Source organism: Terrapene carolina, unplaced genomic scaffold (genome assembly GCF_002925995.2).
Source record: "Terrapene carolina triunguis isolate 2854851 unplaced genomic scaffold, T_m_triunguis-2.0 Scaffold67, whole genome shotgun sequence".
In the NCBI taxonomy this organism is placed as follows: domain Eukaryota; kingdom Metazoa; phylum Chordata; order Testudines; family Emydidae; genus Terrapene; species Terrapene triunguis.
In genome coordinates this window covers 34527872-34544788 of record NW_020664418.1, presented here as the reverse complement: position 1 = coordinate 34544788, position 16917 = coordinate 34527872, and the positions used below count along the sequence as shown (strand labels likewise).

Genomic DNA, 16917 nt, shown 5'->3' with positions numbered 1-16917 from the left:
GAAATGGGCCACTCTCATTACCACTTCAAAAGTTATTTTTCCTCCCTGGATGTCTTGCTATTAAATGAATTGTCTGGTTAGACTGACCTCACCCTTGGTAAGGCAACTCTCATCCTTTCATGTATTTTCCACTCCATGCATCTGATGAAGTGGGTTCTAGCCCACAAAAGCTTATGCCCAAATAAATGTGTTAGTCTCTAAGGTGCCACAAGGACTCCTCGTTGCTTTTGCTTTACCTGAGATATTTTGCCCCAACAAAGGACAACTTCTTGCTCCACCACCCCAGCCCGCTCCAGGGCCCCAGTGGTCAGCTCCTCAGGCCCAAACCCAGATCCCAGTTCTCAGCCTTTTGCACCCATTGCCCGCCTAAATCACTTGTCCTGGTCCCAGCTTAACCTCACCTCCCACCCCCAAGCTCTCAGCCTCCAACCCTCCTGGACTCAGCTCCCAGCCCGGGCGGCCCCGCCCGCCCACTCCCTTGGCGCCGGTTATTGTTGTACCTCGCTCGGGTCCACGTTTGTCCTTTCCATGCCCAGCTTCTAAAAATACGCTGCGCAGTGAGACGCCTGGGAGCGCGCCCTGACTGCCCCCCCGGGCGCTCGGCTCCCCACTCCCAGCCCAGCCCGGGCGCACGGGGACCCCCCCGCGGCTCACCTGCTGCTGGCGGCGAAGAAGTTGAAGAAGTAAGTGACGGGGATGGCGGTGAGGGACAGGACAAAGACCCCGGTGGCAGCCGAGGCGCTCATCCCAGCAGCGGCCGCAGCAGCTCCGCTCACAGGGCGCTTCGCATGGTCGGAGACAATGGCCCAGCTCAGCGGTCCCCGGCCGAGCGCCCCTCTCTGCCCCTTAGACCTGCCCTGCGCGGCCGCGGCTCAGCCCGGCTGCGCCGCTCATCGCCCGCTGCTGGTGGGCAAAAGCCCCCGTCGCTGGCAGGCTGCGCGCCGCGAAGGTTAACGCCGCCCGCCGCGGCAGAAACTGGAGCCCCCCGTTGTTCTTCCAGCAGCAGTGACGGGACTGACAACTGCGGCTGCCTCGCTTCATTCCACAGCCGCCCGCCCGGGACTCTCCCTCCGCCCGGAGCCAGCGGCATGACATCTATTGTGACCAGGCTGGCACGAGCGAGCCAAGAGCCATCATCACCCCCTGCTGCACATGGTCCCCTACGGCAGGGAGGCCGGGCTCTGGGGGATCAAGGCGGGGACGCCTGGAAAAGTCACTGGTCTTCATCGTCCCGGGCTGGCTGCCCTTGCGAACTACTGCTCAGTGGGCTGGAGCAAGGAGTCCCCAAGGAGAAAGTGAGTGTGCAAGGCAGTTGTTCCAGCTGTCGTGGTTAAAGAGCCACTTAGAACAGAGCCCTCTTCCCCTTTCTCCCCATGTTTGTAACAATCGGTATAGAAATCTTTTCACCTTCTTTTTTTTTTTTTTTAACAAAATGTGAGTAAAACCAGACTTGGGCTTGGACTTCAGCAGTGTTCTCGTTGCAGCACTGAATACAGGAAACTCACAAGCAAGCTCTCTGACTGGACTAGAAACAAAAGTGAAACCGACTTGCCTGTTTTCTTCCAGCAAGTTGAGTGAAGCACACAAAGTCAAAGGGACTAGACAATTATATTGAAAGGCAGCATATTTAAAACTGCTAAGGAATATTCTGTCCACGGGACATTTAGCCTATGGAACTCATTGCCACTAGAAGTCATTGAGGCCAAGAGCTTAGCAGGATTCAAGAAAGGATCATGGGAAGGTTATATAGATTATAACCAGAGTTATAATAGCAAGGATAAAAAAAAAAACCAAAATTCTTTATTTCAGGATATATGGCAATCGCTAGTAATGGCATAAGGAGGAAACTTTTCCTGTGAGTAGGTTATTTCATAACTGTATCATTCAGGATTTTCTGCATTTTCCTCTGAAGCAGCCATGTTGGTGAGAAGATACTTGACTAGATTGGCTACTGGTCTGATCCAGTCTGGCAATTCCTATGTTCAACAAATGGTAAGAATGGTGAAAAGTAAATGAGAGTTCTAAAAGTCTTTATGTTTTAGCAATCAATCATCTTATTAGGCAAAATAGATAAGGAAATTTATATTTAGAATTGTTTTATAACCTGATACTTTCCCTTTAAGTGTGGAAAACTTGTTTTAAACAAAATATATTTAGTTTGTCCCAAAATAAAGTAATGCATAAGCCAGAAAATACTTTTACATGCATGAGAAACTTCAGCCACACACAGCTCTCAAAGCTGCAAACCAAGGTAAAGAGTGGGTCATAACATATATAGCAAATTACCTGTTCAAGGGAAAATATTATTGCTTAAGGCCCCTCACCAAAAGTTCTTAAGCAAAGTAAGCAGTGATGGGATAAGAGGCAAGGTCTTGTCATGGATCAGTAACTGGTTAAAAGAAAGGAAACAAAGGGTAGAAATACATGGTCAGTTTTCACAGTGGAGAGAGGGGGATCCACCAAGGTTCTGTACTGGGACCAGTGCTGTTCAACATAGTCATAAATTATCTAGAAAAAGGGATCGACAGTAAGGTATCAAAGTTTGCAGATGATACTAAATTACTAAAGACCGTTAAGTCCAACTCTGACTGTGAAGAGTTACAACAGGATCTCACAAAAATTGGTGACTGGGCAACACACTGGCACTTGAATTTCAGTGTTGATGAAAGGCAAAGTAATGCACATTTGAAAACATAATCCCAACTATGCATACAATATGATGGGGTCTAAGTTAGCTGTTACCACTCAAGAAAGAGATTTTGGAGTCATCGTGGATAATTCTCTGAAAACATCTGCTCAATGTGCAGTGGCTGTTAAAAAAGTCAGCAGAATATTAGGAACCATTAAGAAAAGGATAGAAAATAAGACATTAAATATCATAATACCATTATATAAATCCCTGGTATGCCCACACCTTGAATACTGTGTGCAGTTCTGGTAACCACATCTCAAGAAAGCCCTATTAGAATGGGAAAAAATAGAGAGAAGGGCAACAAAAATTATTAGGGTTATGCAACAGTTTTCATATGAGGAGTGATTAAAAAGATTGGGAGTGTTCAGTTTGGAAGAGACTACTAAAGGGGGATATGATAGAGGTCTATAAAATCATGAATGGTGTGGAGAAAGTGCATAAGAAAGTTATTTGCCCCTTCACAAAACACAAAAATGAGGGGTCATCCAATGAAATTAATAGGCAGCAGGTTTAAAACAAACATAAGTACTTCACGCAATGCAAAGTCAACCTGTGAAACTCATTGCCAGGGGATGTTGTGAAGTCTGAAAATATAACTGGTTTCAAAAAAAGAATTAGATATGTTCATGGAAGATAGGTCCATCAATGGCAATTAGCCAAGAGGGTCAGGGATGCGACCGCATGCTCTGGGTTTCTTTAAACCTATGATTGCCAGAAGCTGGGACTAGACAACAAGGGGGACGGATCACTCGATAACTGCCATATCCTGTTCATTTCCTCTGAAGCAACTGGCATTGGCCACTGTCAGAAGACAGGATACTGAGATAGATGGACCATTGGTCATACCCAGTATGCCCATTCTTATGTTCTTAAGCTGTTGACCATTTAGAGCCAGAGAACAGATAGATTTTGTGGGTCAGAAGAATTTCTTTGGCTTTCATCATCATGTACAAATAAATCTCTCTATAGCTTTTTTTTAATTTTAAATTGTGGATGGGCTAGAGCCAGATTCAGTGCAGGCAAGAGTTCCCATCACTGCTCTGCCAAGGCATCTTAATACTGTCAAGCGACACCCCTTGCTGTTCCAGCCCTCTTCCAACCCTAGAGCAGAAAGTCCCAATCATGGGAAACAGTGTGGTGAGCAAATATCCACTAAAGAGTAGGGAGCAGTTTCATTGCCTGTCTGTCTAGTACAGGGGTGGGCAAACTTTTTGGCCCGAGGGCCACATCTGGGTATGGAAATGGTATGGTGGGCCATGAATGCTCACAAAATTGGGGGTAGGGATGTGGAGGGGGGCGAGGGCTGGGGGTGCAGGAGGGTGCTCCGGGCTGGGACTGAGGGGTTTGGAGGGAGGGAGGGAGCGGGATCAGGGCTGGGGCAGGGGGTTCAGGTGCAGGAGGGGGTTGGGGTGCAGGCTCCAGGCAGCGCTTACCTCAAGCAGTTCCCAGAAGCAGCGACATGTCCCCCCTCTGGCTTCTATGAGGAGGTGCAACCAGGCGGCTCTGCGCGCTGCCCTGTCTGCAGGCGCCATCCTTGCTGCCCCCATGGGCCACGGTTCCCGGCCAATGGGAGCTGTGGGGGAAGCATACAGAGCCCCTTGGCTGCCCCTATGCGTAGGACATGCCGCTGCTTCTGGGAGCCGTGCGGAGTGGGACAAGCCCCTGACCCCACTCCCTGGCAGGGACTCATGGGCCGGATTAAAACGTTTGGAGGGCCGGATGCAGCCCCCGGGCCGTAGTTTGCCCACCCCTGGTCTAGTAGCAGAAAATCCACCTTCAGTGTGGCTGCAGTAACCCAGACTGGCCACAGCTCCACTCAATACAGTTACAGCAGGGCTGCCCAGGGAAACAGGATCCAAGCACAATTAATTTTTTTGTACTGACACTGTGCTTGGCGTTCTTCAAGACACAAAGATAAAATCAGTCCCTGCCCCTAAGAGCCCTGAATCTAAGGCCCTGATTCTGCATTTGGCTCTTCACAAGCAGAAGCCTTAGAACCCCACTAATTAATCTAGGCTCCATGCAGCTGCAGAGGGCTGCCTGGCTGGACTCTAGTGGAAGAGCAGTGCCTCAGAGAAGAGAGGACACACAGAGAGTTCTAAAGGAAGGGATAACTTTATCATTTTTAAAAATTATTGTTATTGTAAACTGACAACTTGTGGGAATTGTGTAATGTAAGAGTTGTGAGGATGGCAACATGAATGTCTTCCTTTGCCAGTTACAACAATCACATCCATCAGATACATAGATGTTTATAAACATCTAACTGAATATGAAAAGGAAAGGACTCTCCATCAAATGGTTCCAGATACTGACCTCCTTTGCAATTATACTGACCTCCTTTGTAAAGCGCTTTCAGCTCTACTGATGAATGACACTATGTAAAAGCTAGGTTTATTAATATTATTCCTAACCATGGAACACAATAAACTACAAATACATTATTTGCTATGAAGCATTCTCTCTGTTTCGGTAGTGGGAGAAGGATGCTGACTGCTTATCGGAACAATCTGTAATCATTTTAAAAATATGTGCCAGTTCCAAAACTCGCATCAGAACAGCAAACATTGACTGAGTACACGCACACAAAATTGAACTCTTGTGGGGAAAGCGAGAAGCTGAGAAGATCCATAAGAGAGGAGAATGAAATAATTCCAGGAACAAATGGCTGAAAACAATACCCTCTTTCAACAGAAACCTTCTGAGATCTCAGTTACAGAACTGGCTTGACCTGCCAGTAAAGTGGAACAAGGCCACTTGGCAGACATCTTTGTGCTTCTGGTAGATCCCCAAGAATCGTGCGTATCTCAGGAATCTGTGAGGCATGAGAGCTGAATCCTCTGCTTCTTCTGTATCATGTGCAAATAGACCTCCTCCTCCACCCCAACCCTGATAGGATTCAAAGGAAAGCCCATCATGGGAATGTCCCACTGTGACACTCTGTATCTCAGGGGAACACCCTGCACCCCCATGTTCATCCTTATAATATGATTGTGTGGTATCCAATGCAAAGTTTGTCATGTTGGGTGTCTTCGGAAGGCTCATGATGTACTGAGCATTGTTGTTATAGTAATGTTATAGAGATGTTATAGGTTGTAATTTCATGTATATAGTTATGAGGCTGAAAATGTGTCCTCATGGCTTAAAACAAGCCCAGGCAAAACTCTCCAGGAACAGAGGGGCAGTTCACACCTGATCAGGGCATGTATGGGACAAACCCAGTCCAGCCTCACAGGAACAAAGGACACTGGTCTAGGCAGCAACAAAGGATCTGTTGGACTCTCCAGTGAGTCACCCTCCTTCCTTTGGTCAGTTTGGGACTATGATGAGGTAATGCTCACCTGACCCTGAAGCGGGGGAGCAAAGCCAAGAGGGAAGAAAGAACATGGTAAAAGGGAGAGACATTTGCCGTGCTCTTCCACCTACATCTACAGACACCACCACCAAGCGACTGAAGCGCTGATCAAAAGGGAGAGCCTGGCTGAAGGGCAACCAGCCAGCCTGTGGTGAGACGCATCTAAGTTTGTAAGGGCATTGAAAGTGTTAAGATCAGCTTAGAACGCATTTTGCTTTTATTTCATTTGACCAAATCTGACTTGTGCTTTGACTTACAATCACTTAAAATCCATCTTTTGTGGTTAATAAATTTGTTTGTTTATTCCTGAAGCAGTGCATTTGGTTTGAAGCATGTCAGAGACTCCCCTTGGGATAACAAGCCTGGTACATCAAGCTTGCAGCATCCAGCAGGCATAACTGGACACTGCAAGGTGGAGGTTCCCACGGTTGTGTCTGGGACCGGAGATATTGGCTAGTGTCATTCGCAGAGCCGGCTTAAAGATGATTCGGCCGATTCCCCGGAATGGGGCCCCGCGCCTAAGAGGGCCCCGCAACGTCCGGGGCTGCCGGTGGAGCAAAAAAAAAAAAAAAGCCGCGTCCAGCTTCTCCCCCCTCCCTCCAGCACTTGCGCCACCATACAGCTGATCAGCACAAGCCTGGGAGGGAGGGGTGAGGAGGAGGAATGCGGCGTGCTTGGGGAAGAGGCGGGCCCAGGGCGGGGATTTGGGGAGAGATCCAATGGGGCAGTGAGGGGGCGGGGCTGGGAGCGGGGCCAGGACGGGGATTTGGGGAAGGATCCAATGGGGCAGAGAGGAGGCGGAGTCGGGGCGGAGTTGGGGCAGGGCGGGGCGCGAGACAATTCGCGTCCCGGCGTGGGGCCCCGCACCTGCTAAAGCCGGCCTTGGTCATTTGGTTGCAGAATCCAAGCAGTGGCTGGCCAAAAGTGCTCACTCACGTGCTGAGAGCAGCTTACATCCTAGAGGCTGTGCGTGAACAACCCAGGAGTGGGGGTTCTCACAGCAAAGCAGAGTAAGGCTGGCTCCCAGAGTCGAGGATTGGAGTGACCTAGCGGATCACCGGTCCAGATAACAGCAGGGTAATGTCAGACCTACTCCCAACGGTTTCTTTAACAAGAAGGGCACCATGGTCAGCCTATGCTGGCTTAAGCTACTATTCAAACTTCAGAAGCTTGTATCTCAAACGCTCTGCCACACTATGACCTTCTGTAGTGCTTGCTAGTGATCAGCAAAACCATCTCATCCATATGATATAACCCAGTTGAACTTTGTCTGTAGTCTTTTATCTGTAGCTGAGCCATTCCATATACATAATGAAATCAAATGAAAAGTTGCTTTTGGTCAATTAATACTGTATGTTTCATATAAACACTTTCCTCTTTATTAATTTCTGTTGCACTTCCTAGATAGAAACTGAGTGTACTAAGAAAGCAAAGAACAGAAGAGGATTTAGTAACGTTTACTTGTACCCCTTTTGGGAAATGTGTTGTGTGCTATTTCTGATTTGTGCAGGGTAAGTACAATCCCATGACATCACCTTTAAAAATGGCTGTGATCCACATGCTGATACTGCCAAAGAAAACTGGCCAACATTTTTGAACCAGGGAGCTGGCACAAAGATTACAAGGTAAAACAAATGTCTGATCCTCAGTGTTCACATACAGGGAAGCCAAGTTTGACAAAGACAGCTGTGACAACAGTTTTCTTTCTTAGCCCTGTGGATTGCTGCTGTATATACCTATGTTTTCTCTCCCTTTCTATGTCTCTCTTCTCCTTTGTTGTCTCCTGTGTATTTGTGATTTTTTTTACATTATTTTCATTCTCATTCCTTTCTCCCCTCTTTTTCTTTATCAATTTTCTTTCCTTCTGCCCTTGTCTCAAAGTTATTTTCCCTTCTGTCTGTCCTGCACATCCTTCTCTCTCTCTCTGCAGTTACCCACCTCGTCTCTGCTTCTCTATCTTCCAGCCCCTGCCGCATTTTTCTCTCCTTTCCCTCCGTCTCTCCTTTCCCCTAGTTCACTGCCCTATCTTTGCTTTCTCTTCTCCTCCCCTCTCCCATCTCCTTTCTCCTCTCTTCCTGGTGCATAACTGGCAATTTGCATACATTTTACCAGGGAGAATTATTTTAATAAGCAGGAGGTCTGGAGGCTGCTAGGGCACCCAGCTGATGGACAGTTCTGCAGGTGCTCTGGTGAATTTTAGGTTATTTTCTTTTTAAAAGGGAAGAGAGGGAAATAAAAATGCCCATAACCCCTCCCCCAAGTGATGCCCAGATCACCTGTTGATTTGAAAAAGCATCCCTAGAAAATAAAGGTTGGTCTCCTGTACAGCCTCATAGCTCTCATTTGCAGCTTCCTTCTTTCTCTCCATGGCTTGTACCATTTCTCCATGGCAACTGACTCCTTTTTCCCCTTTAAATCTGGCTCTTGACTCCCACAAATGAATTGTCAAATAAGGGCACAGTATTGGTGCCTTCAGTTCCACTAGAATGGTTCTGGTGGGATGGAGTGGGGTAGGGGGGATCCTCACCCTCTTGATCTTTGGGGGCATACTCCTGTTAAAAGTTGCATTTACAGCCCTACTCTAAGTGTAACTGAGGACCCATGTGCCATCCAGCTGCACCACAGATCAGGAGATGCACAGAGGTGATGATTTCTCTAGCTGTATTCTCTCAAGTGAGTAGAGTGATTGCATTTTCAACATAGATTCCCTGTCCAGTGCTACTTCTGGCCAGTGACTGCTATGCTATTTCTCCTTGTGTCCTTTCCTGCTTTTGCCTATCACATTGAAATTGCCTCTGCCTTTTCCAGGGTCTTCTGTTCAGTGGAATAGTCCATTCTTGTTCTGTCTTAGTTTTGTCCTAATTATAAACCTGCACACAGGATGGTGACATATTATTTTCCTCTGATAAGCACATGCTCCCACAAAGCCTGCCAAGCCATGAGAGATGATAAATGGTATCAAGCGCCACAAGTAATTTAAGATTGCTGTTGTACTTACAGCAAAACTCCAGCAGATGGCAAAAGGATCCAGATTATTTCTCACCTGATACTTCTATGCCAGACTATTGTGCTAATGATCTTGAATTAATATAGCTTCTTCCAAACAATTTATTCCATATTCTTACTGATATATATCTTTCTAGTTGGGCATCTTGTAAAGGACATTTTATCGAACTGAATTTATGTGGGGAATGGTAGGTAGGCAGAATATAATTACCCCTCGCCTTCCTGTCCATTACAGCTGCATTGTGGCATGCGGCTGAACTAGAGTACAGTGAGCACAGGATGTGTCAGAAACGGCTTCCCATCAGAAATTGACACTGAGAATGTACCATTTTTTGTCTCCCAATCAAAACATGCATTCCTTTTTTCATGGGCATAAGGGTAGTAAATGTCAGAATTTGCTGTACCTCATCTTTCCACATCGCTGATCCAGGGGTTGCAAATCCTGTTGGATGGTAGCTTCAGTGCCAACATTTGCAACCCTCAGCTGTATTCACTGGATTTTAATTTCAGAAGTGCATAGTATTTTCTATTTCAATATTTCAAAAATGTACAAAATATTTTAACTAAAATAATTATTAAATTTAAAGTTTTATGTTGTTTGTCACAGGTACATTAAAATATAAATTTGGTAAACATTAATTTATATTTCAACTGCAGAATTTCAAGAAACTGAAAAAATATTTATCTTAAAATTATTAAACAGTAAATTTGAGTTGTTCAGTCCCATGTGTATTACAATATACATTTCTATAGCTATCACAACTCTGTACACTTTGTGCAGTTGTACTTTTTCCACTTATTATTTAAGGTGATATTTTGAGTGTTTCTCTCCAGAAGACAGGACATGTGCCCAATTGCAGGATTCATACACTACCTTATAAAAGTAGTCAGGTGTCATTCTGATGGGTTCGGACACAGAGATCTCCTTGGGACTGTCACCTGATGTGCTGAAATTACCTCTGAGCCTGTTTTCCCTGCCAGCTTGGGACTCCAGAACCCTGCCTCGTTGAGCCGGACACACTAACCTGCTGCAACACAGACCCAGGTGTGGTCCATGCCCCCAAAGGTGCAGACTTTAACTAAAAACTGCTCAGCAAGTTACCTATCTCCAGCACCCAGACACCCAGCTCCCAATGGCACCCAAACCCCAAATAAATCCGTTTTACTCTGTATAAAGCTTATACAGGGTAAATTCATAAATTGTCTGCCCTCTATAACACTGATAGAGAGATATGCACAGCTGTTTGCTCCCCCAGGTATTAATCACGTACTGTGGGTTCATTAATAAACAAAAGTGATTTTATGAAGTATAAAAGGTAGGATTTATGTGGTTTCAAAGTAATAACAGACAGAACAAAGTAAGTCACCAAACAAAATAAAGCAAAAACACACAAGTCTAAGCCTAATACATTAAGAAACTAATTACAGGTAATATCTCACCCTCAGAGATTTTCCAATAAGCTTTTCACAGACTAGACTCCTTCCTAGTCTGGGCCCAATCCTTTCCCCCCGGTACAGTCTTTGTTAGATCCAGCAGACATCTCAGGCATAGGCGCCGTCTTCCCCTTTGCCCGGTTGGTCACTTGACCCCCGCCCCTTCTCTGCCTCTTCCCGCCCCTGCACAGCCCTTGCCCCATTCTGCCCCTTCCCCCAAGTCCCCGCCCCCATTCCACCACCTTCCCCCAAGTCCCCACCCCGCCCTGCCTCTTCTTCGCCTCCTCCCCGAGCACGCCCCGTCCCTGCTCCTCCCCCTTCCTCCCCCAAAGTCCAAAGCGCCACCAAACAGGGAGGGAGGGGGAGGAGTGGGGCGTGGCACGCTCAGGGGAGGAGGAGGCAAGGAGGGGGTGGGGGAGCTTGGCTGCTGGTGGGTGCTAAGCACCTGCTAATTCCCCCCCACCCCCCCGTGGGTGCTCCAGGGCGGAGTCGGCACCTAAGATCTCAGGTGGTAAGCAGGGGTTTTCTCATGACTGCCACCTCTTTGTCCTGCTCCACCCCCTTTTATAGCTTTGGCACAAGGCGGGAATCTTTTGTGTCTCTGGGTCCCCACCCCTCCTTCTAAATGGAAAAGTACCAGATTTAAAATGGATTTCATTATCAGGTGACATAGTCACATGTCACTGTAAGATCCCTAGTCTCCATGCCCCCTGGGCTGGCCCACATGTACACAGGAAGGCTTTCAAGTAACTAAGGCCATTTACAACTGATTGTTTCTGCAGCATCCTTAATGGCCTCCACTTAATATGTTTATATCAGTGGTACAAGTTTATATCTTATTCTCCTAACTCCAGATATAGAAATAATACATGCAAACAAATAGGATGAACACACTTAATAGATTACAAGCTTTCTAATGACACCATACAAAAAGCATATTCCAGTTATGTCATATTCATAAGCATCTTTCCATAAAGCATATGGAGTGCAATGTCAGAGTCATTTTAATTTATTAAAAAGCAACAGAGGGTCCTGTGGCACCTTTAAGACTAACAGAAGTATTGGGAGCATAAGCTTTCGTGGGTAAGAACCTCACTTCTTCATCTGAAGAAGGACCCTCTGTTGCTTTTTACAGATTCAGACTAACACGGCTACCCCTCTGATACTTTAATTTATTAATTATTCAAAAAAACATTTAACTTAATTCATACATGAGTATAAAATATTATTTTACTGAACATTGGCTAGAATTAATTTCTATGAATTTCACTTTCTAGATGGCTATAACCTGTAATCACATTATGGCTCTTACAGATGTGTGTGAGGTATTTATTCGTGTGGTGATATTACCACAAACCTGATCCTTATCCAGGTTATTCCACCGTGTCTATGTTACTGACCATCATATTTGTTTTTAATCTAGGAAGTCATTTTATGTTTCCTTAACTGCTCTATTATATGAGGGGGGGAGGTGTATTCTCCTTTTTCCCTTTCTTACCATCAGCCCCTCCAACATTAGGAGAGGTGTGTGTGAAATATTTCACTGGCCTGGTCTACACTAGGACTTTAATTCGGATTTAGCTGCCTTAATCCGAATTAACCCTTCACCCGTCCACACTACAGAGCCAGTTAATTCGAATTAAAGGGCCCTTTAAATCGATTTCTGTACTCCACCTCGACGAACGGAGTAGAGCCTAAATCGATTTTGTTAATTCGAATTAGGGTTAGTGTGGACGCACACCACCGAATTACTGTGTTTAAGTTAATGGGGTAGTGTGGCCGCACACCACCGAATTAATGTGGTTTAAAACCGAATTAAGGTGCTTAGTGTGGCCGCGCACAATCGAATTTATACAACCTGTTTCCCAAATTCGAATTATCTAAATTCGGATTAATCCTGTAGTGTAGACATACCCACTGAATCAAGTTTCTTTCAACATCTCAGTGCATTGTTTCAGATAGAGAAGGGCAGCCTCATCTGGGCTTTACACTACACTGTGCCTTTCCCACACAGCTGTAAGAAGGGAATGCTTACATCAGGGCTTAAATTCTTATAATTTCCCAGAGCGCCCCCGCCCCCAACATGCTACCAAAAAACCCCTCCAGGAAGGTTGAAAATATTTCCTGGAGCTCCGCTCGGGACAGCTCTGAAGCCCAGGTTGGGAAAGGGATGCACCATGCAATGAGGAACGCAGCCCCTCTGCCACCTGCGCCGGTGCGCCTTATCCTGGCCACCACTGCAGAGGGCTCACCCCATATACAGTAACTTTTACCCGCTCTGCCCCTCTCTCTCCTGGGGTCTCTCGCCTCTGCCACCCCCTGGCAACCCTCTCCCCCTTCTCAACACCCTCTCGCACCCTGTCCCTGCCGTCGCCTATCTGCCCCCTCCTCTCCCTCCCGCCCCCTCCATCTCCATTGGCCCCTGGACCCGTGCTGCCCCCTCGCAGCTCCCAAAGCAGATCGTGACGGCAAGGAAGGGCAACGTCAGGGCAAGGCCTTCAGCCGATGGCACCGGGCATGCGCAGATCGCTGGCGCGGCACGCGCAGGAGCGCCCGCTGCGCTGACGGAAGGCCGTTTGTGACACTGACGAGTGTAGGAGGCCCGGCGGCGGGGATGCGCGTGCCTCGGGCGGAGTGAGCGGCCCGCGGGGCGGCGATGGCGACGGCGGGGGGTTCGGGCGGGCCCCCGGAGGCGGCCCCCGCGGCGCTGCAGCGGGAGCCCGTGTATAACTGGCAGGCCACCAAGGGCTCCCTGCAGGAGCGCTTCGCCTTCCTCTTCACCAACGAGCTGCTCAGCGACGTGCGCTTCGTGGTGGGCAAGGGCGGCCCGCGGCAGCCCGGCGGCGGGGGGCCCCCCGGGCCCGGCCAGCAGCGCATCCCCGCCCACCGCTTCTTGCTGGCCGCCGGCAGCGCCGTCTTCGACGCCATGTTCAACGGTGGCATGGCCACCACCTCGGCCGAGATCGAGCTGCCCGACGTAGAGCCCGCCGCCTTCCTGGCGCTGCTCAGGTCAGGCCGGGGCGGGGTGGGAGAGACCCGGCAGGGGTGGGACCGGGGGCTGAGGAGAAAGGCGGGGGGCTGCCCGAGTGCCGGGTTGGAGCGGGTTAGCCGCTGGCGTTGCGTCTTCATCTTATGCTGCTGCCCTGAGCGCCGACAGCAGCTGGCGGGTTGATGCGTGTGTCCTTGCACTGGCCCACGGCCCTCTCTGATCGCTGTGTGGGGCTGAGGAGTGAGTGACATTGCTTGTAAACCAGCCGGCTGCAGAAGCCCTAATTATATCCCCTCATGGCTGCTGGTGCCTGGCCCTCTTGTCCTCTCTCCATCTTGCACCTATGCCTGCTTGCTGCTGCATTTTCCTTCGCCCTCTTTCCCCCCCCCCCTTGTTCTCTTGTCACTGATTCAGCATGCTTAATGTATTCGTGACCTGTTTGTACCTGGCACAAAACAGATATAAACCAGGCAAAGCCATCGTCTGGTCTGGCAAACAAGGTTAAACTGTCAGTTCCCTGCACAAGAACTTTGTGGTTTTGGACTCGTCTTTAGTTTTGGACCCTCCTTAGGCTTTATTTGGAGTTGCCCGTTGTGCAAATTATTTTTATACCTTCCCCGCGAAGAAAATGCTTGCTTCAGGAGAATTACGTGTCCTTACAAAGGGATTGCTTTTGAAGCAAGACAGTGGGAGATGTAGTTTAATAATAGATCTCTTCTGTGTGTGTTGCAATTACTTATTTCTAAATAATGCATAAAGGAAGAATTGAGTCTGCTATACTGTGTTGTTTATTGATTTGATTCATTGATTTGATTCTTCTTGGGTCAAGTAAAAAAAAATGCTTCTTGGTGTCAGATCATCATTTTTCTTGCTTCTATTCTTGTTTATTAAGTGATTATTCACCCATAGGCTGTCTATGATCTCTGGCAATTGCACAGATTTCAGGGTGGGGAGGAATGATCATAATCAATTTCAAACCTACACAAAACTAGCCAATTTGAGGTCTAGGTGGCAATTGTCAATGGCAATTTATATGAGGGAAAAGGTTATATTGTACATCAAGGTTATTACTGAGAATTGATAACTTGAATAAATTGCAGATAACTCTTAAAATACTGTTGAAACTGTTCAATTAGGCTAAACTTTTTATAAAATATAAAAACTGATTAAAATCCCAAATTTCATAGAAATGTAGGGCTGGAGGATAATTTCTTGAAGTTCTAAGTCCAGACCCCTGCACTGTAGCAGGATCTAGTACACTTAAACCATCCATGACAGTTGTTTGTCCAACCTGTTTTTAAAAAAACTTCCAATGATGGGAATTTCACACCTCCCTTGGAAGCCTATTCCAGAGTTTAACCATCCTTAATGTTGGAAAGCTTTTCCTATGATCTAACCCAGGGGTGGGCAAACTTTTTGGCCTGAGGGCCGCATTGGGTTTTGTAAATTGTATGGGGGGTTGTGGGCCGGCCCCCACCTCCTATCTACCCCCCCCCGGGACTCGTGCCCCATCCAACCCCCCTGTTCCCTGATGGCCCCTCTGGGACACCTGCCCCATCCACACACCCCCGCTCCTTGTCCCCTGACTGCCCCCGAACCCCCGCCACCCCATCCAACCCCTCCTCTCATTCCTGATGGCCCCCCCTCCTTCCTGACTGCCGCCCGGGACCTCTGCCCCCATTCAACCCCCTGTTTCCCCTCCCGTCCACCATCCACACCCCCGTCCCCTGACCACCACCGTGACCTCCCTTGCCCTCTATCCAACCCCCCCGCTCCCTGCCCCCTTACTGCACTGCCTGGAGCACTGGTGTCTGGCGGTGCTAGCCCGGCTGCTGCCACCACCACGCTGCACAGAGCACCGGGTCAGGCCGGGCTCTGCCGCTGTGCTGCCCTGGGTGCTTACAGCCGCACCGCCCAGAGCATTGTGCCGGCGGCAGAGCGAGCAAGCTGAGGCTGCGGGGGAGTGGGGACAGCAGGGGAGGGGCCAGGGGCTAGCCTCCCAGGCCAGGAGCTCGGGGCCCGGGCAGGACGGTCCCGCAGGCCGTAGTTTGCCCACCCCTGATCTAACCTAAGTCTCCCTTGCTGCAGATTAATTCCATTACTTCTTGACCTTCAGTGGATGTGGAGAAATCAATTACTGTTGCTTTATAGACTCATAGACTTTAAGGTCAGAAGGGACCAATATAATCATCTAGTCTGACCTCCCGCATGATGCAGGCCACAAAAGCTGACCCACCCACTCCTGGAATAATTCTCTCCCTTGACTCAGCTGTTGAAGTCCCCAAATCATGATTTGAAGACTTCAAGTCGCAAGAGCCCTTAAGAATTTTGAGAGTGTTTTCAGGTCCTCCCTCAATCTATTTGTAATGGAATACAGTGGAGCTGGTGTAGGTCCTCCTTCACAGTCAAGGTTTGGGAGAGAAAGTTATTGATTTAGGAGACTTCGGCATTGAAGTAGTACAAGACCTCTAGAGTAGAGTGGGGACATCCTGCCTTTTACACTAGGAACCAATAGAGACAAGCCATGAAGGGTGAAGAGAATGGGGCACCTGCCCATACTCTTAGCCAGGAGTTTCCTTCTGCCAGGTGTGGACTTTTAAAAGCCCCATCTCCTGGGAGGAACAGCAGAGTAGAGCAACAGCTGACCTTTGCTCTCCTCATTCACTTGAGGATATTAGTAGAAGATCCTCTTCCTGCTCCACAACTGACTTGGGCTTATAGCCCTAAACTCCAGTCATGAGTAAGGCTACGATTTTATCATGGAGGTCACGGAAGTCACAGAATCCATGACTTCCAAAGACCTCCATGACTTCAGCCCACAGGCGGCTGGGAGCTGCAGGGTCCCACTGCCGCCCGAGACAGCGGAGCCTCCGGGCTCTGAGGTGACGGGAGTACCCCGCAGCTCCCAGCCGCGGCGGGGGAGGGGGGAGCTCCTGCAGCTCCTGGGCACTGGGGGGCTCTAAGTGGCCAAGGGGGGAACCCCAAAGCTCCTGGCTGGGGCCCCCCCCAGCTCCCGGCCTCTGGTGGCGGGGGACCCTGCAGCTCAGGGCAGCGGGGGAGGGGGACCCTGGAGCTTCAAGCCCCCATGGGTGGTTGGGGGCCCCTGGAGCTCCCAGCTACGCCCCGCAGCTGCCTAGCAGTTCCCCATTTTGTGATGGATATTTTTAGTAAAAGTCAGGAACAGGTCACGGGCTTCTGTGAATTTTCCTTTTTTGCCCATGACCTGTCTGTGACTTTTACTAAAAATATCTGTGACAAAATCTTAGCCTTAGTCATGAGGGAATGGCAAAACTGGGTAGGCGCTAGTGTACAGGGAATAGGTAAAGGTGTATGTTGCAGACAAAATGTTGGTTCTCATGTTAAGAGAATGAAAAAGCTGTATATGCAAGGTTTTTTAAAAGAGCAACAGCCATAGTTAGAGGTCAAATTTAAGTAGAAAAA

The 16917-nt window shown here is 48.4% G+C and overlaps 2 protein-coding genes across 2 annotated transcripts in view; one reads left to right on the top strand and one right to left on the bottom strand.

Moving 5' to 3' along the window:
* Positions 1-1223, bottom strand: part of TM6SF1 (transmembrane 6 superfamily member 1) — a 32515-nt gene extending 31292 nt beyond the window's left edge. The window contains exon 1 of the mRNA XM_026648315.2: positions 655-1223. Within this exon, the coding sequence (XP_026504100.1) occupies positions 655-746 (92 nt within the window). The 5' untranslated portion in view covers positions 747-1223. The remainder of the gene's footprint in view (positions 1-654) is intronic.
* An 11819-nt stretch (positions 1224-13042) lies between these two features.
* BTBD1 (BTB domain containing 1) overlaps positions 13043-16917 on the top strand; it is a 26437-nt gene continuing 22562 nt past the window's right edge. Inside the window, exon 1 of the mRNA XM_026648314.2 lies at positions 13043-13496. Within this exon, the coding sequence (XP_026504099.1) occupies positions 13144-13496 (353 nt within the window). The 5' untranslated portion in view covers positions 13043-13143. The remainder of the gene's footprint in view (positions 13497-16917) is intronic.